The sequence below is a fragment of the Astatotilapia calliptera genome, chromosome 14 (genome assembly GCF_900246225.1).
Source record: "Astatotilapia calliptera chromosome 14, fAstCal1.2, whole genome shotgun sequence".
Classification (NCBI taxonomy): domain Eukaryota; kingdom Metazoa; phylum Chordata; class Actinopteri; order Cichliformes; family Cichlidae; genus Astatotilapia; species Astatotilapia calliptera.
In genome coordinates this window covers 39,013,797-39,033,793 of record NC_039315.1, presented here as the reverse complement: position 1 = coordinate 39,033,793, position 19,997 = coordinate 39,013,797, and the positions used below count along the sequence as shown (strand labels likewise).

The following is a 19,997-nucleotide window of genomic DNA, read 5'->3' as shown; positions in this document are numbered from 1 at the left end:
TGTGTTGGTATCACTCAGTATATCTACATCTATCACCATGGCCATCTATCACTGGTGAATTGATGTCTTGTTCACTCCTGGCAGACAGTTTGATGACATTCTTGTGGAAGAGTTGGTTGACGACTGCTTCATTCCGTAGTCGGCATCTGTAGCCAGTCTTGTTGATAATCTCACTGAGGGGCTTCAGGCCTATTTAGAAGAGCAGTGGGGAGAGAGCATCTCCTTGGTAGATCCTGCCTTGACAGTGACTTCTGCCACTTGGCTTGAAGTTTGGCTCTAGTGTTGTTCGCCACATCCCCATTGGGTTCCTGATGACGGCTCTTATGGTCCTGTTGATCTTGCATAGTTCTAGGCATTCCAGGATCCATATGTGGGCTTTCTTCTAGTCGATCCAGGCAGTGCACAGGTTGGTCAGTCTGGTCTTGTAGTCTCGGGCGACTGCTCTACCAGTTGGTGCTGTTTTGCTCCTGCCATTTGTTTTCTGTGCATATATATATATATATATATATATATATATATATATATATATATATATATATATATATATATATATATATATATATATGGATGGTGATCAGGTACTTATTTTACCTGATCACGGGCAGGGCGTAGGTGTTGATAGCCCGGATCTTGTTCTTACCGTTCAGCTGACTCCTCAGGACTTGCCTGAACCTCTGCAGGTACTTGGTGGTTGCAGCTTTCCTAGCTGCCTCTTCATGGTTCCCATTCGCCTGCGGGATCCCCAGGTACTTGTAACTGTCTTCTATGTCTGCAATGTTGCCTTCTGGTAGCTCGATCCCCTCAGTTCTGACTACCTTCCCGCTCTTTGTTACCATCCGACTACACTTCTCCAGCCCGAATATATCCTGCATATCCTGGTAGTGTGGATCAGTGAATCGATGTCTCGTTCACTCTTGGCATACAGCTTGATGTCATCCATGTACAGGAGGTGGCTGACAACTGCTCCGTTCCGTAGTCGGTATCCGTAGCCAGTCTTGTTAATGATCTCACTGAGGGGGTTCAGGCCTATGCAGATCCCGCACTTGACTTGTGACTTGTGCTATGGGCTTGGAGTTGGCCTCTAGTGTTGTACGCCACATCCCCATTGAGTTCCTGATGAAGGCTCTTATGGTCCTGTTGATCTTGTAAAATTCTAGGCATTCCAGTATCCAGCTGTCCTCTGATCCTCTGCTCCAAAGGAGTGTAGTCTAACCACTACGCTATCCAGCTGCTACAGGTTTTTAATTATTATATTATATTATTTTATTTATTTCTATATTTTTTATTACCTTTTAGAAAGGGAGAGGTCCAAGGACAATAGACTTGTCATTTGCAGCGTGCTCTTTGATCTATATGTGAACAAACTGTTAATGAAAAGATTTATAACACACCCACCCAAATTTTGTGCGTGTTTGTCTCTGGGTTTGCATTTTGCATGTGCATTCCTGTCATTTATTACTGTGTAAGAGATAAGCACTGCCCCAAGGGGTATAGCTGGAATCAGGCATGTTCCTACAACACTTACAGGACTATGCCAATTTAGTAAAATGCATGAGGAGGCAGAACTTAGTAAGCTGACAACTTAAAGCTTTTCTGTTGTATTCAGTAATTGGAAAAAATAAGGCTCCTTTACCTGATGAACTATGGAAGTGAACCTCAGCTTTAATAATTCAGCACATAGCATTTTTTTATTTTATGGTGTACTTACATTCTCACTTTAAACTAAAACAGATCTGTTTTATTAATTGAATAACTGGAAAGGCTTTCAGTGCTGTAAGCATTTAACTACCTGTTGTGCTCTAATTTATATTTAATTATTGTACTTTTTATTCTTGTAAATTAAATTAAAGATTTTATCTGTTTTCAGGAACCTTCTACATCAAAGCAAAAGTAAATTATTATCACTTCAAATTACTTGAGCGTACAAGAAAACAGGTCTTATGAAGTGATGAATCAAGTTATTATCAATGTGTATAGAGAGGAGTGTCTACAGCCATAAGTAAAAACTGTCATGGTTTGAAACTGTATTCGTAATTGATGGAATTATGAAAACAGTAAACTTCTGTCAGATTTTGATCCACCATACCATACCATCTGGAAAGTGTTGGATTGGCAAAGGCCTCATTTTTCTGGCATGACAATGACCCCAAATAGTCTGCTGACACAATAAAAGTGTCATAATTATGCCGTTTCTCATGACCGTTGATCAACAACCACTGATCAAAGCCCACTGATCAATGGCCACGAGTACCATTCACAGAAAGTTGGGGAATGGCTGCAATCACAGCATTGTACGATGGCGAAAGTCGTACCCTTAGGCCCCCTCCTCGATTCAGAGATGGTCTTTCCCTTTGCCCTTCTTGATGTGATGTTCTTCTGCTTCCCTGGCCGCTGTGTCTGTGGGGATGGTGTTCACTCTGTGTTGTAGCGTCCTGATGACACCCAGTTTATGCTCCAGTGGATGATGAGAGTCAAACCTTAAATACTGATGTGTAAGTTTCTGGTACACATGAGGTTTTAGATGTCCCCATTACTAATGGAACTCTCACAGTCTAAGAAGGCTAACCTGCCGTTTTTCATATCCTCCCTGGTGAATTTGATGTCTCGGTCCACCAAGTTAATGTGATCCGTGAAATGTGGTACATCCTGAGATTTGATTTTCACCCAGGTGTCCATTATATGTATGGATTATCTGGATTATCTATAGTAATTATATATTACTTGTTTTCCATTTGTATTGTATTGTATTGTATTGTATGTTGACTTATCGCCCACACTAATGACAAACAGGATTTGCTTGTCATCAGGTGTTGGCAATGTAACTTAAATGTATATCAGAATATTTCAAGAACATTTGCGATAATATTATATATTTGTGAATATATATATATAGAAAAATAAATGCTGAATTATATTGATGCTTACTGCTTGAAAGCAACAGCATTTATAAGTAATTGAAGGGCATATTCCACCTTTCTTTTCCAGTGATTGCCATTGATAACACTTTTCCTAATTTGGAGTATGAATATATAGAAACAAGGTCCCAGCAGCATTATAGTGCAATAATAGTGAGACACCATTATATCCAGTGACACAGAATAAATCAATAACTAATACTATGTGACGTAATATTGTCACACAATAAAACTGAAAAATGTTTTCTAACTTTCGTAGTGTGTCTTGTGTCAAACTTTTTGACTAGCTGCTTAAAGTCCTGTATTTCCATCATGTAACCACTATTTGTTCTTCCTGTCATATCGAGTGCAGTCAGTGAGTGGGCCAATGGTGGAGCCATTTGTTCATGCTTGGGTCACAATAGCAGCTGCAAGCATCTTCTCCTATCTAGCCCATATGTATGCGATAATATTTTATCTTCTACTGGCAAAACAAGTTTGTTGTTTCCACCTTCAGCGGGAGCAGTTGTCTTGCAAAGTACTGTACTTTGTAGGAGGTTGTTGAAGTAGTAATCAGCGTCACACTTGCAACTCTCTTATACATGTCCAAGCTTGTCTCATTGTTGCACAGAGCAGGGAATGTAAATGCATGGCGTTTCTATGCCAGCCTATATCATGATATCACATTTTTATACCATAAAAATTGTATTATAGCTGATGATATGATGTGGCACACTCGTAACTCCTATTACCTTCCTTCAAATGTGTGTAAATTAAGTTTAAGTAACATTTTCAGTGCAGGTGTTTTGCATGTAACTGCATTTAGCAGGAGTTAGTTAGCCAGAGTTAGCATTACCATACAGCACTAATGCACATCTTATTCATTTGGAGGATTTCTTCTGAGGCAGGGTGGGGTTTAGCACTGATTAGACACATACACTCAAAAAGAGTAGCTTTCGGAAATGTAACTATAACAAATGCTTTAAAGCTTATCAAATAGATAACCATTTGAATGGAGTGTTACCAGAAAAAAGGTTCTTAAAATCAGGGCTCTGCTTTGAATGTAAGTCTAGCGTGCATTTCAGTGTAGATTAAATAATATAACAAAAATAACTATAAGAATGATAATAATGATAAAGCACTTGCTGTCAGTTATTACAGTATTACAAATGTTAATCTAAGGGTAGCGCATAAAAGTAAAAATGAAAATGAAACCGTATGCATGGGGAGTGAATGATCATTTATGTACTGTGTTTGCAAGTCAGGAGACGTGTGAAAAACCTTGTTGAGCGAGAGTGAGAAAGAAAGAGGGGGAGGGTAGTGCTAGAAGGAGGGAGGAGAAAAAGAGGGAGTGTGATAACAGCTGTGGGAAGATTTGTTGGCTCTCTGTGTGTTTCCCAGCAGCCTGTTGCGCTTACGGATTATTCTGGTACAGTGCCTGGATTATGAGAGCAGGGGCTCAAATGTTTAAAAGATACTGTCAACCTCATGGTAATGTACTTAATCAAAGCTCTGCTGTTTCTGTCTGCTGGTTTTCAGCGTATGTATTGTGATACAGATCTTAGGAAAAGTGTTTCCTTCATTTCCTTATTGTTGCTGTTTCAGATAGTCACATTGCGTGTTCTCAGTTTTAATGTGCGTGTGTACTCTGGACAGTTGTGTGTGTGTGTGTGTGTGTGTGTCGTTATTGGCAGTGGTGGGTATCAATACAGATTTGTGTTTGCCTTTGACATACTATGAATACCCACATGCCTGTCAGTACCGACTCTGTCATTCAGTCTTGGTGTTCTGGCTTTTCTTCAGAAATGTACTTCTGTGTGACTAAGTATGTCCGAAAAGGCAGTAAGCAGTAATTAGTGTCATTTGGATATCAAAGGTTAAAGGAAAAGTTTTAACTGCAGTGTCTCTCTGTTAGTGTTTCTACCTCTTTCTTTTTTTTTCTTTTTTCTGTTTTGGAGGGTGGGTTTCATCACCTAAACATAGTCAGCTTAGGCATGCCCAGGCAGTACCCAGGTATCGGTATGCATCAGTTTTGCGAAGTGTGAAATGTTGTCTTGTCTCGCCAGTCTTTTTAACTTTTTCCATATTTTTGGATGAGACGTGTAGAACACAAATAACGTTTAATATATAGGTTGTTCTTTCACTGCATACTTATTTTGACCATTACAGTAATACTTTGAAGGCCAGTGGCTGTGTTGGGATAATTTCAGGGAGGTGTAATGTGTTGTTTATTAAAAGAGGAACTTGCAACAGTTTTATACAATAAAGTCTTTGCTGGTGATGGGACATGCATCTTGTTGACCACAAACAGCCTCAAGGTTTTGGCTAGTATCTCTATATCATGACTAGACTGGTTTTCCTACTACTTATTTGGAAGGATATTCTCTGTTAGGGCGAGCAAGTTCTCCAAGTTCAGCTTGCACTGCTTCTCTAACCAAAGGGGTTCCACAAGGTTCAATTCTGGGTCCTTTGTAATTTTCCTTTTACACCCTTCCTTTAGTCAGCATCATTCAATCTTTGAAGTCTCACCAGCTGGATAGACCAGAGTAGCTGAATGTTTGCCTTGTTTGAAACTCTAACAAGACTGACGCTATTATTATAACTCCTCGTGATATGTATTCAAGAATTAGAAATGATTGCTTCCTTTTGCTTATTTGTGAAGACCAGTGTTCATAATCTGGTGTAACATTTGATTTCTCTCTGGACTTTGAATCACATGTAAAATCAATCTCAGTGAAGGGAAATTCACTGGTCCAGGCCTCTTAAGATCAAATTGGACTGTAAGTGGCTCGTGATGCAAAATAACATCATCACATCAGGATTATTTATTCCAACTTCTTGTGAAATAGACTACTGCTCGCTGTCTTCGCTGACAAGCTTAATATCTATTAGTTCCCCCTGTACAAGGCTGAAGTCTAGGGATGTTAGAGCCTCTCAGTCTGTGGTGCCAAGGCTCTGGAACAGTGTAATACTGCACCAACTAACTGCACTAACATCAGGTTTTTTACACCAAAACATCAAAGTAAAACTCTGTTCGTTTTTAGCAGCAGCATCATTGTTTAAATGTTTTCTGATTAGCCTCTGGGAGTTCTGGTTAAGGTTTGGAAAAGATGGTAATATTGCAGAAATGCAGTACAATGGCTTAAGCAACATGCTTTACATAAACAACAGATGTGAGTATGGCGCTTCATCCTTTCTAAATGACACATCTATTCTGAACCTAAGTTTTGGTGATAACATTGAATACTGAGCTTTAAAAAGTTTTATCAGAGTTCAGATTGGAAGTATGGGCTAAGTCAGACATTCCTGTTGGGTGTTGGACTGGGGTTGCCCTTTCACCAATTCTCTTCATAATAGAATATCTAGGTACAGCCCCGTTTTTAGAAAATGTGAGGTTTGGTAGTCTTAGTATCTTGTGCTAAGACTGTCTGCTTCATCAAGCCAATGAACTCCAAGTCAAACTGGACTTGTTTGCAATCATGTGAAGCAGCTTGGATGAGAATAAGCACCACCAAGTCTAAGGCCATAGTTCCCAGCTGCAAAAGGGTGGAGTGCACATTCTGGTTTGTGAAGGGGTGCTACCTTAAGTGGAGGAGTTTTCATGAGTAAGGGGAGAGTGGAGTTTAAGATTGACAAACAGAATGCTGTAACATCACCAGTGATGGACCTGTGTGGTGCATTTTATATTTTGTGAAATTGACCAGTCAATTGACAGCATCAATCTATGTTTAGACTCTTGTTTAGAAACTGGCTGAAGCTTGGTCATTCAGGAGGGAGTCAGAATAGAGCACTTCTCCACACTAAACGCAGACAGTTGAGGTGGTTTGGGCATCTGGCCAGAATGATTTCTGGCAGTGAGTCATTTTGTCCAACTGGAAGGAGGCTTGGGAGTAGACTCAAGATGAGCTGGAGAGATTATATCTCTTGGCTGGCTTAGTGTGCCTCCAAGCGCATTGAGGCGACGGTTGTTGTGATTTGGTGCTATATAAATGAAGTAGAATTGAATTGAATTGAATTGAATCAAAAGAGCTGTAAGAGCTGTCCAGGTGTTTAGACTGCTGACCCTGCAATGTGGATTTAAAAAGAAACAGAATGATTAATGGTTATATTTTAAGTTGGGTGCTTCTTTCTTCCATACTTGCTATGGACTCACGGTGTGTTCCTGAATAAGTTGAAAGTTGGAATTTCCAAGTTTTCGACTCAATTTTCCTACTCAGAATGTCAGAACAACCCCAGCCAACCCAGAGTTAAATGAAACAAAAAAGCATTATACTATATTGTTAGTGATATTTGAATGACTCTACCTTCCTAAGAACCAACCTGTTTTTCCGTGCTTTTTCGGGAACACGCTAACTCAGGAGTGACATCACTCCTAAGTTTCAATATCCAAGTTATCTGGAACATGGCGTCACACCTCTCCTCCTCTCCAGTGTATCTACTCCCCAGATATTCCAGCTGTTTGGAATAATCTTGTAGAGTACCCAGATGTGGACTCTTGTGCTGCTATGGCGTTATTTTTGTGCCACTATTCTGAGTGCACGTAAAAGAAAGTTTGCAGGTGTAAGTGTTGCATTTTAAGGAGAAATTTATTTTGAGCGAAGAAAAGCTGAATTTGAGTGAACAAAATTCATTGCTGCGTGCAAAAAATGTATTTCAGTGTTTGCTATTATCCACACACACACACACACACAATAGCAGCCCCTCTCGCTCAGTTTTTGTATTTGCGCTCGCTCACAATGTGTTGCTCGCGCTCTCAACATTTCTGCCCGTGCACGCTCAACTCTTTCTCTGCACTGTTATAGTTGTGCCACAAAACCAGCCAATCACAGACTTGGATGCAAAAAAATCTGATTGGCTGTTCTGGTCTCCAATTAGCTCGAAATGAAGAAATGCAATATCCCAGAATCCATTTCGTCCAAAACTCAAACGAGGCAGTGGCGGAGGAACACAGAGTGGCGGAGTTTGAAACATTACTCTGTCTGGGTCACAAAATAAACTTTTAAGATATTTTCATGCGAGAATGGTGCTGTGTAAACTTCTAATACCTGCTCGATTCATCAAGACATCACATATTTGCATAAGTGCTCTAACGTTTTCGGATATGCCTGTTTCAGACACATGCCATGAATTTGGAAACCTGACTCAACCTGTGCAACTGAATTAGTTGCCGTACACATAGATATTGTGTGTACAGTATGTGTCTATTTGTGCTTCACAAAGATTGTTAGAGTTATTGTGTTTAAACCATACAGTGTGCACAAGTGTGTATGTATTTTATTCAAAGCTAGGAGCAACAAAAGAGTGGAAAAGTAAGTATTACTAAAAGAAACAGGTGGTTTATAAAAAGAGAATCACAGTTTCTCAGAAGTGGAGATGAGCAGAGATTCAGTAGTCTGCAAAACAATGTGCAAATTGTGCAACACTTTCAGGAATTTTTTTTAATATACATATACAGTTATATACAGCCAGCAATCAGTAAGCTGACTGTCTAAATGAATGCAAGAAAATTGTTATTCACACACACACACACACACACACACACACACACACACATACATACATACATACATACATACATACATACATACATACATACACACACACACACACACATATATATATATATATATATATATATATATATATATATATATATATATATATATAATTATTGCAATTTTTCTTGCATTCATTTAGACAGTCAGCTTACTGATTGCGGTCGTGGTTTTAGGCATTAGGGTTGGGTTAGGTGTTAGGATTAAGCGTTAAGGGTTAGCATCTTGTATGAGACTCCAAATGTGTCACGTAGACACAGCAGCTTTGCTTGGCAAGTGTACTGATGTAAAATTATCCCTTTTTCATCACTTTTAATTGTTTAATTATTTTGCTATATTAATTATTATGTATGGGTTTTTTTACGTTGCTGCTTGAATTTTTAATCCCCCATAGTATGCTTAAAACTGTACCTCACTCCCCCAGGACAACACCTCTCTAAAATGAAAAATATGTACATATTTAATATTTTCCTAGTTAAAACGAGAGCACCATCTGGAAAATCCAGAACAGTTATTTACTGATATTTTGTTTTATCAGTAAAATAAAAAATATATAGCTTGTTATATTTGTTAAATTCAACATGAAAGTAGAATGACAATATAATATAATTTTCTTAATTTTTGTGACTAAGGATTTTATATTAAAATATGTTCTACGTGTTTTCTTCTGGATTTTTGTGACCTATAACTATGCATTAATAGTTGTCTTTTGAAATGTGAAGGTTTTTATTAGAGTTTGCTCAAATATGGGATTTTACAGGACAACTTTTGATTAATTTTGATGGATGGTAATGTGCAAATATTGCCTCAAATTTCAGTCTGCAATAAAAAAATGTAAGTGGTGGTGAAAGGCTGAATTCACCTTTTCACATAAATATATATATCTTCACACCACACGTTTGACACCCCTGCTCTAGAAGGTCAACTATTTCTAGATTTCTAGATGTGAAATAAGTTTTGTCTCCTTTTGGACCATGATGAGAACAAAGTAGACTACATCACAACTGGCTGAAAGATCCCTTCCTACCACTTTTCATTTTGAAGTTTACTTTTGGTGGCCTTTGTGATATGTGTGATTTAAAAAAAACCATTCTGTTTGACTGTAATGAACACCCCTGTGATATCACATTGCCTCCTCATATCTTAATTTCATCCTCTAATGTGCAGGCTCATTGTTATCTCAAAGGAAATGCCTCTGCCTCTCCCTAAATTTGTTTTTCACTCTGTATTCCGGGGAATGTCTGATAATATTGTAGCTACAGTGCCCTTTGTAATGTGTGGGACAAAGACATAATTTTTGCCTTCGTACTTCACCACAGTAGACTGTAAATTGAAAACAATCAATATGATTAAACTGCAGGCTTAGTTTGAGGGATTTTACTAAAATTTTGCATGAACTGTTATAAAATTACAGACATTTTTTTATATATAGCCCTATTTTCAGAGGTTCAGTCCGATAAATGGCCTCATTTTTTCATTCACTGTGAGAGTGGCAATCTGTTGCAGTGCCTCCCATAGTTTTTTCAGTTTAGTTTAGTTTTTCTATATATTTTATTTATAGTTGTATCTAATCTAGTCTTTTTTTCCTCCAAGTTTTCAGTTTTTATAAACCATGGACCTTAGTCTTTTCTTCCTTGTTTTTATGGTCTCGCAGTCTTTCTTACATTTTTCATGGGGGGGGGGGGTCACGCTGAGCGGAGTGGCTCTGTGTGTTTACATACACATTTTAGTGATCTCCAAAACACCGCTGTTGACTAAAGCCAGCTTGGTCATACCGCAAGAACATCAGAGGAGACGTCGCAGGTGCCGGGCTGGAGAGAGGCTGAAAGTGAGGTGAAGAAAATATAAATCGTCCGTTCCATCGGTCACTATGGGAAAAGTGAGGTCTCTGGCTAATAAGATGGTAGGCTGTTAAGACATCAAAGGGAGTATTGGGAGTGCAGTATATTATGCTTCACAGAGACATGGCTGCACCTGGACCATAGTGCTTTTTCACTTTTCACGCGACAGAGACGCCAAGCTGAATAGTAAGAAGAAAGGTGGAGGGATTGCAGGGTTAGTTGATGAAAGATCCAGGACATGTTACTGTGAAGGAATGTCTCTGCTCGCTAGACATTGAACTTTTAACTGAGAGTATTTGCCCATATTCTTTACCACTGTAACTGTCTTTGACTACATCAGCAGGGGCAGCAGCATGTGACATTATACAAGTGACTGTCGCTGACCTACGGTGCAAACATCCAGAGGCTTTCATCACCATTAGTGGTGATTTTACCCGTATCAGTCTGGACTGCACTCTACTTGTTGGCAGAGACAATAAAACTCTGGACCTTCTGTATGCAAACATGCAGGATGGATAAAAAGCCGCTGCAAGTTCAGAAGGACATACCATGGTGGGACTGATCAGGTTTAAAGATATATACCGAGAGAAGCTGGAGACCAAACTCCAGCTGAATAACATCAAAGCGGTGTGGAGATTGATGCATCTTATCACTAGACTCAATCAAAGACATACAACAGCAGGGGAGTAGCCTGGTTAGAGCCAATGAGCTGAATCTGTTTTTCAACAAGTTCAGTACTGGAGTCCCTCTTGCCCGTCCTCACACAGCACCAATCTCAACACTTCCTCAGCAATCAAAAACCTCTTGTCCAGTTGACTCGCCAAGGATTGACACGACTAGACTCGGATCCATTACAAACTAATAGTTCTTTGTTTGCATGCTTGTCGCAATGTGATCACCGACAGTCACTTGTATAATGTCACATGCTCTTGCCCCACCCTTTTTTCTATGGTCTCACAGTCTTTCTTACGTTTTTCATGGTGGGGGGGGGTCACGCTGAGGAGAGTGGCTCTGTGTGTTTAGAGACGTCACGGGTGCTGGGCTGGAGCGAGAGTGAAAGTGAGGTAAAGAAAATGTAAATCGTCCGTTCCATCTGTCTGACATCCCGCAGGATCTCTTCAACCTGAGTCTGTTGCACGAAAAAGTACCAGTGCTATGAAAGACATCATGTTTAGTACCAGTATTAAATTAAGCCAGTCCTTCTGATCTTGATAACTTCAAACCAGTTGCCTTGATGTCATGTCATGAAGGTGCTAAAGAGACTGGTTCTTGCCCGTCTTAGCTTGCAGGTGAACCTGTTCAGTTTTCTTTCCAGTGGATGATGCTGTTACCTACCTGTTGCAGTGTGCTCACTGTCACCTAGATGGTACTGGTGGCATTGTGAGAGTCATGTTTTTTGATTTATAATACCCTCGCTTCATTCTGCCGAATGAGAAGGGGTGGGGGGCACGCTGTCTGATGTGGTGGTCAGTAATACTGTGGCACAATAGGGGACTCCATTCCTGGTTTACCTTGTACTCCTCAGATTTCCAGTACAACAGTGAAACATGCCATCTGCAGAAGTTCTCTGATGGCGCTGCAGCGGTTGGGTGTCTTAAGGCTGACAGGAGTTGGAGTACAGGGAACTGTGGAGTGATCCAGAAGAAATCTTTTTTTTTTTTTATCACTGTTGTATATAATTATAAATTCCTGCGCTCAAAAATAAATTTTTTGGTTTTTCCGTTTGTCCGCCCAGATTTAGCCAGATGCTTGACGTCAGAACTGAAGAAGCCTCTTCACATGTCATCCAATTAGCTTTTTCAGTTTAGTTCAGGCTGCATCTGTCGTCCGTCTGTCTATCCATCCAGATTTAGCCAAATTCTGCAAAAGTGGACAGATAGCACTGTTTAGTGTAAAAGGATAATGGCTGAAAGCATACCGCAAAGCTAACCTAAGAGTTTAACAACGTAATGAAATGAGGTCTTTATCTGTGTAAGTCATCAGGTTATACAGTCTGGTCAAAAGTTTAAGACCACTTGAAAAATAGGAAGAAAAAAAAATCATATTTTGCATGGTTGGATCTTTATTCTTAATTATTCAGCAGTGATAGCAGTGATAAACTTTTGATCGGGACTGTAGTAGTCTAAGATGCTTGGAAAGAAGCTGAATGAAGTTCTTTATATTTCACCTGTCATCCAAGAGGCTTCTTCATTTCGGAACTGAAGAAGCCTCTTAGAAGCCTCCAGTTGCTTTCTTCCTTAGAAGTGAATTATTGTTCAAATACCAAGTCAGTTGCCTGATCTCAACTAAATGGAACATGCTTTTTCATCATTAAATATAAAACTGAATACAGAAAAGGCCAGAAATGAGCAGTAGCTGAAGGTACTGTGATCGCCACAGTGACTCTAAAGTAGAATCACTGTGGTGAGGAAGAAAATGTTTGCAGTCATGCAGACAGATGCTTGCAAAGAGCTGAAGTTGTGTTAGCAGCAAAATGGCATTGTTCCTGTCTTGGTTGCAGTTTGCAGTTTATCATTGTTCTCGTGTCCTTTTTTGCAATAAAAATAAAAGTAATGTTCATATCCACACTTTAGATTGCACCACTATTTGCCTCTTTCCGCATACAAACTGAAATTAGCTGATTGTAGCATACGTACAAGTGAAACCAATAAGCAGAATCGATAGGCAAGCAGACTAACAATTCCAAGGAATTGAACTACTGGGAACTGGTTCTCTACAAGAACTGGTTCTCTACTTCCATGCGTACGCTAAGCCCCTCCTGAATGATCAAGCCCCTCAGCCGATGTAGCCACGCTTTGGGAGAAGCACATTCATTTATTCATTGTTCATTTTGATTGTAGGAACATGGATCACCCAGTTAGTTGACAGCTTTGCTTTCATGCTCAGCTCCCTCTTTACCACAGCAGGCCAGTGCAACATCTGCAGTACTGCAGATGCTGTGCCAGTCTGTCTGTCAGTCTTCTGCGCCACTCTCCCCTCACTTGTGAACTAGACCCTGAGATACTCGAACTCCTTCCCTCAGGCCAACAATTCATCTCTGGCCCAGAGAGAGCATTCCACCATTTCCTTGCTGAGAATCTACACCTTAGATTTGGAGGTGTAGATTCTCATCCCAGCCACTTCAGCTGCAAACCACCCTAGTGCAAGCTGGGGGTCACTCATTGGTGAGGCCAACAACATCTGTGAAGACCAGGAACATGATCCTGAGGCTACCAAATCAGAAACCCTAGGCTACTGGGCTTTCTCATAGACCTTGGCCCACAAATTCTTTTCATAAAAGTTATGGATAGCATTTAGCATTTAGAAAGGGCAGTTTTGACAGAGTCCAGGTCTCACTGGAATGAGTCCGACTTACTGCAGTGACTAAATGGCCCATAATAACACGTTAGTCACCTGGTACTCCTGAACCGCTGCCCACAGGATGATCAGAGGGATGAATGTCTCTAAGTCCACAAAATACAAGTTAATTGAATTTTAAAAATATATATTTCTTGTTTAGCTGCTTTTGGTTTTCTTGTTTTTTGGTTATCATTTTTTCTTTGTTTCTCTCGTTTTCTAGTTTACACATTTTTGCTGGTTGCAGTATTGCTTATATTTTGGTATACTTGGATTTTAAGTCAACGGGAATACACTTTGGGTAAAATCTGGCATATAAATAAAAGCGAGTGAACAGTAGATAACTTAAGCTGTCGGTGATATATGTCATCCTTGTGTCATGCAGGCTGCAGCAGGGAACCTCTCGGTGGACAGCTTGCTGCAGATGTCCAGCTCTGAGCTGCAGGACATGATGAGACGCCTAAGCTCCAACTCAGAGGATCGCTCTCGCCTCACTACTGCTCTCTCCTGTCTAAAGAGTGTTAATGAAACAGGTGACCAAAGAACCTCCCCTTCTATGTTTTGTTTTTCATGAGTCATTTGTAGAATAATTCATCAGAGGATATTTCGGGAGGGGTATATACAAGAATTTTTTAATAGCAGTGCTACAATTCATACTTTAATCATCTGAGGTGGCTACTACATTGTTTTAGATGCTGAAAAAACAACCCCACTTATTAAATTCCACTGAAGAAAATTAATATATTTCCATGAATTTTGTCAGTGACCTGGTAGATGTAATCTAGCATATGTTGACTTTTTTCATGAATGGTTAGATTGTGCGCAGCTATGAATTGTGGGGTAATATTGTGAAGGATGCCGTCACATAAAGGACAGCTGACGTGTCCTCTTTTAAGGAGGTAATGAAGCATTGAAGTTCTTTTCCTAAGCATTTGGAGACTTTGAACAGCTTATGTTATGGTTGCTGCATAGAGACTTCAGGATCACTTCACTCTGCTTAGAGCCTTCTTTAGCAAAATTAAGTATTTGAATGTACCCATTGTCTCTAGTTTTGTTTGGATTTCTTTTTGTCATTTGTGTTCTACAAATTGTTTTATTACTAAAATGCAGCACTGTTCAAAAGTAAGGAGTCTCTCCTCTAATCTTCATATTTTTGCAAGGAAATTGGGAAACAATTTATTGAAATGTGTGCATACATGGAAGTACAGTATATAAGACTCTTAGGGACTTGCTGGTGCAAAAATACTATTTTATATGTGTCAAATTTTTTGTAACTGGATTTTTTTCATAGATTAAGCTCAAAGAAAATGGAACAAATTATGTGTTTTTGTGACATGCTAAAGATGTGTGAATGAAAGATTACATTATATTACATTAAAATTAAAAAGATTCAAATTTTAAAAAAGTTTTTTGCTAGGTTGCCTGTTATGTTTGGACAAAAAACTGTTTTATCCATTCAGTAATTCACAGGCCAGTCTCAGGTTGCTGAACAAACAAAACAAATGCTTCTTGGAAAATGGTCAGGTACAGGGAGTGAACTGACAATGAGTGAAGAAACAGCCACTGTCAAAAGAAAAACTTTAGACAGAAATCTGAAAGGACTATTGCTGATGACCACTTTAAAAAAATACAGAAAAAATTGTTATTCCTTGGAAGCAAAATATAAAGAAATGAGGATTGGCACTAAATAATACAGTATAATTTTCAGCTCCTACAGAGGTGTTAAAAGTTTGATCAGACTGATTGTATTTCACAAGTAATGATCCAAACTGTCTTTAATTCTAGGAGGTGATCTGAGGCATAACTCAGGCTCCTGCAGTTCTGAGTCACAACAGGACAGCAGTCCCTTTTCTCCTATTAGACCCTCTTTAAGCTCTGGTAGCCCTTTTACCTCATTAAAACCCAACAGCAATCATGGCCGCTCCATCTCTATATCAGTGGTACCCTGTTCAGATGACCAGGGACCAACTGTACCAGCTGAGAACATGAGTGATCCGTTCTCTTTGGAATCAAGCACCCCTTCGCTAACACAGGTCTCAAAGACCCACACGTTCAAGTCCTCCCACACACCACCACCACCCTCTCGCAAACTGTTGCAACTGCTTCCCAATATTGCACTGACGAAAAACAAGAGTCATGACTCACAGCCGACCAACCGCAACGAGGATCCTGGGACACGCAAGTAGGTTTTAGAAGGAATTCTGCAGTCATACATTTTCAGCTCTACTTTGACAGGAAGATTTCTATGTACTTTCCTGAATCAATTTCTTATCTCCACAATTGTGAAAACTAATTTAAAAAATCATTTTGTCTATCCTTATAGTGTAATTCATGAATCACATTTATAGTGTAAGGAGGTTTCACCGTAGAATTTACAAATTTGTCGGTGTCTTTGCAGGGCCTGTAAGAAGAAGAAAGTGTTGGCTGCTATTCAGATCAACGGCTCTGGGATCAGTTCTGAAGATTCAGGTCTAAGATCACCTCTGCTGTCTGCCCAAACACCTGGCCCTGTCCCAGCCTCAGCTCCATACATGATGCCCGTCGCCCCCATCTTACTGGACAGTGAGTTTCTATAAAAGCTACCGGAGTGGATTTCTGTTCACATAGACTTTTGGCCCTTCTCTGTATCAATTTGACAGAATCTCTTCTTTTGATATGCTGGTTTCTAATATTCTTCACAGATCTAGCCATGCAGAGAAGTTCCCCCCATACAATAAGAAGAGACATTGGCCTGGCTGTAACCCACAGGTCAGTAACCAGTTTGAAAAAAACTTCTAGTTATCACATGTTATGTTATGGCCACTGCAGGTGATGCATTTTACATATTGTGTTTCGAAAACTAACTGAAACAATATTTTGAGCATCTAACTTAAGCCAAATAAAATAAACAGGAAATGTTAACACAACAGCTATCAGGAGGAATTGGTGCATGTCGAGTCTGGGATGTTTACATGACATGAAGTGGTCTGTCTGTACAGTAGTTCTTAAAACATATTAGGCTTTTTTTGAGATACCACTTAGAATATAAAAACAAACGGCTAACACAAAAATGTAAACTAAACTAAAATTACACATTTTCAAAACATAAAATCTGGAAACTGAAGCTAAAGTGAACTAAAAACATAAAACTTTTGACATTCATTTATCAATAAATTGATATCATCTTGATATCAGTGATCATATCATCTGCATAATCTTTGTGCAAGTGTGAATGTAGATAACCATTCACAGTATTGTTGTTAGCCTAATCTTTATTATGATTATTATCATTCCATCTTCTGTATTTTTAGTTTTAAAAAATTATTATTATTTTTTTAGGCATTACGGTTTTGGATTTAGAAGCAGTTTTTCAACCAGTGCACCGAGAGAAATCTGACAGGAATTTGCCACAGAGTAACAGTATGGCAGTAGTAACTGGATAAAGCGTTCTGATTGGCCAGTTAACTCCAGGCTTATTTTTTATTGGTGGATTTGTCTTCAGCAGATAGGTGGTTCAAATCTGGGAAGTTGGGGTCAGTAGATGACTTTTTGAATCATCTTTTCTGGCTGGATATTAGAGCTGAAACCATTTGCCTGTCTGTAGTGGATTCTCCCACATTTCAACTCATCTAACTTAATATAATGTCTGTCTGTATCTCCCCGCTAACATGGACCTGGTCTGAAAATAAAACTCACAAAACAGTTTAAGATTAACAACTATTTTACCTGCAGAGAGAGACACACACACACACACACACACACACACACACACACACACACACACACACACACACACACACACACACACACACTCAGCAGGTTAGTGTCAGTTGATGACTTTCCAAAGATTTGAATAAGCCCTTTTGTGAAAGAGAATCTGGACTCTGCAGGATCTTATGACAGGCTACTTTTTGTGAACTTTAGCTCCACTTTCAGGTGGGTCACTGACTTCCTGTTTGAAAGGAAGCAACAAAAGCAGAATGTGGCATGTCACCACCTCTGCTAAGAAGATGCTGACGAACCCTCGATTAAAGTGTTTGTCACACTGTCCTCTGACAAGATGCTGCCGTCCATTCGACTTTATTTTACTGACTTCCTGTTTGAGAAGAAGTCATTGATCTGCACACACAGCAGATTAGAGTAGACATGCAGATATTCTGCTTTTTCTTTCAAGATTTTAAGATTCTTGGGTTTAGATGTTTAAAACACATAAGACAACTCTTCACGTGATTTAAAGAATATCAGCTTTCAATATTCATTCCGATTTATTTGATGATTCTAAATTTTCTTTTGTCATTAGCTTTTTCTAGTGTACATTGTAAAGACGTTTGGCTACTTTGAAACTTCTTCTGTGTGAACTTCAGCTTTCAACAGTTCTGCAGTTTGGCTTTCATGTGAATGAGTCAGCATATTCAGTGTACACACTGCTGTACAAGATTGAGCAATTATAAAAATCTAACTCAAACCTTTCAGCTGTCAGTATTCACTCTGCATTATTTCAGGAAACCCATTCTCTAGTTTTAGTTCTGTACATCGCCACCGTGGATTTTAAATGAAACAACTCAAATGCAGTTGAAGTGCAGGCTTTCAGATTTAATTCAGTGGGTTAAACAAAAAGATTGCATAACAATGTGAGGAACTAGAACATTTTTTAAAACAATCCCTTAATTTCAGGGGTTTAAAAGTAATTGAATAAATTACTTAAAATGGCTAATACTTGGTTGAAAACCCTTTGCTGGCAATCACGTACATCGCCAGATGCTGTATTTCCTCCTTTTTAATGCTCTGCCAGGCCTTTACTGCAGCAGCTTTCAGTTGCTGTTGCCTTTCTGTCTTCAGCAAGTGAAATCATGCTCAATTGGGTTAAGATCAGGTGGCCATTCAAGAATATTCATCTCCTTTCCTTTAATAAACCCCTGGCTTGCTTTGGCTATATGTTTTGGGTCATTGTCCATCTAGCTGGATTTGAACAGACAGTATGTCTCTGAGCACCTCAGAATTCATTCGGCTGCTTCTGTCCTGTGTCACATCATCAATAAACACGGGTTTCCAAGTGCCACTGGCAGCCATGCACGCACATGCCATCACACGGCCTCTGCCGTGTTACAGATGATGTGGTATGCTTTGGTTCATGAGCCCTTTCACACCTTCTCCATACTTTTTTTCTTGCTGTCAGTCTGGTCGAGTTGATCTTGATTTTATCTGAAGGAATGAAGGAATAGCCCATGAATGCCCATGAAGTAGCCTTTGAGTCCAATTTGAGTGAAATTTTATGTAAACATATAGTATGTTTATTTCATACTGTACTATACTGGATATACTATCCTCTGTACTACATGTAATACTATACTCCTTTTTACATATGAAATGTTATTCTTATTAGCAGACTGAAATGATATTTGAACCTGTGATCAGGCCTTTGGCTTCATCAGGAGAAATTTAAGTTTTTTAGCTTAAGGAAAAAAAAGCTCTAAGAACAGCTTGATGAACAAGATGTTTTTTGTTCTTTCCTGAATTCCTTTGTATTCACAGCATGCAGAAGTTACTATTTGACTTTACACTGTCAGTCATTCTAAATGAAATTATTATTAAGTTAAAATTCTACATTTAGATATACAGTCACAAAATTTAAGGCTAGGGTTTTAGTCATCTATTATCACCTGACTAAATTCTTAAACATATTTCTCAATATATTTGTCATATTTGTTCTCCTTCTCTTTTGCAGGTTTTCGACTAAGTCCTGGCTCTCCCAAACATGTCAAGTTTGTTCTAAGAGCATGATGTTTGGTGTCAAGTGTAAACACTGCAAGTAAGAACTGTAAAGATAAGTTGGTGCACTCTGTCAGACTGCAGTACAACTTGTCATGACTTCTTTAGTGTACTATTTAGAGTATTCTTCTCCTCACAGGTTAAAGTGCCATAACAAGTGTACCAAAGATGCACCTTCATGTCGGATATCATTTGCTACATGTAAGCAACATTAAAATAATTTAGTGATGTGTGACTTTACTGGTCTAGTGGTGTTAAAGACTACATTAGAAATCTGGTTAGACTGGTTAGAGATTGGAACGGGCCAATTTCCAGCATTCGTGGCCCTGACCAGTGACCGGTTGGTCATCCTCACCTATGTTCACTTACTACCTGGTCCATTTCATGCATGTGCAACACATGCACAGCAGTGCAGGCAAATAGTTATGTGCTTACTCACAGCCGCACATATATCAGTATGAAAAGTCCTGACTGTGATGAAACTGTTATCCAGAGCTCAGAAATGGGTGGGGCTGTAGCTCAGGAGGTAGAGCAGGTCATCCTTAATCAGAAGGTTGGTGGTTCTGTCCCTGTATACTCCAGTCTACATGCCAAATATCACTGGGCAAGATACTAATCCCAAG

The 19,997-nt window shown here is 39.2% G+C and overlaps 1 protein-coding gene across 5 annotated transcripts in view; it reads left to right on the top strand.

Moving 5' to 3' along the window:
- The window catches only part of LOC113036074 (kinase suppressor of Ras 1-like), a 54,739-nt gene that overhangs the window by 23,132 nt on the left and 11,610 nt on the right, over positions 1 to 19,997 (top strand). For 4 of the 5 annotated variants that reach the window (XM_026192116.1, XM_026192117.1, XM_026192120.1 and 1 more), the window contains 6 exons: positions 14,012 to 14,159; positions 15,412 to 15,808; positions 16,025 to 16,188; positions 16,308 to 16,374; positions 19,331 to 19,414; positions 19,514 to 19,575. In XM_026192116.1, coding sequence (XP_026047901.1) covers positions 14,012 to 14,159; positions 15,412 to 15,808; positions 16,025 to 16,188; positions 16,308 to 16,374; positions 19,331 to 19,414; positions 19,514 to 19,575 — 922 coding nt within the window. Of the gene's footprint in view, positions 1 to 4,274; positions 4,386 to 14,011; positions 14,160 to 15,411; positions 15,809 to 16,024; positions 16,189 to 16,307; positions 16,375 to 19,330; positions 19,415 to 19,513; positions 19,576 to 19,997 lie in introns of those variants that run through there. The other variant, XM_026192119.1, reaches the window with a different exon arrangement.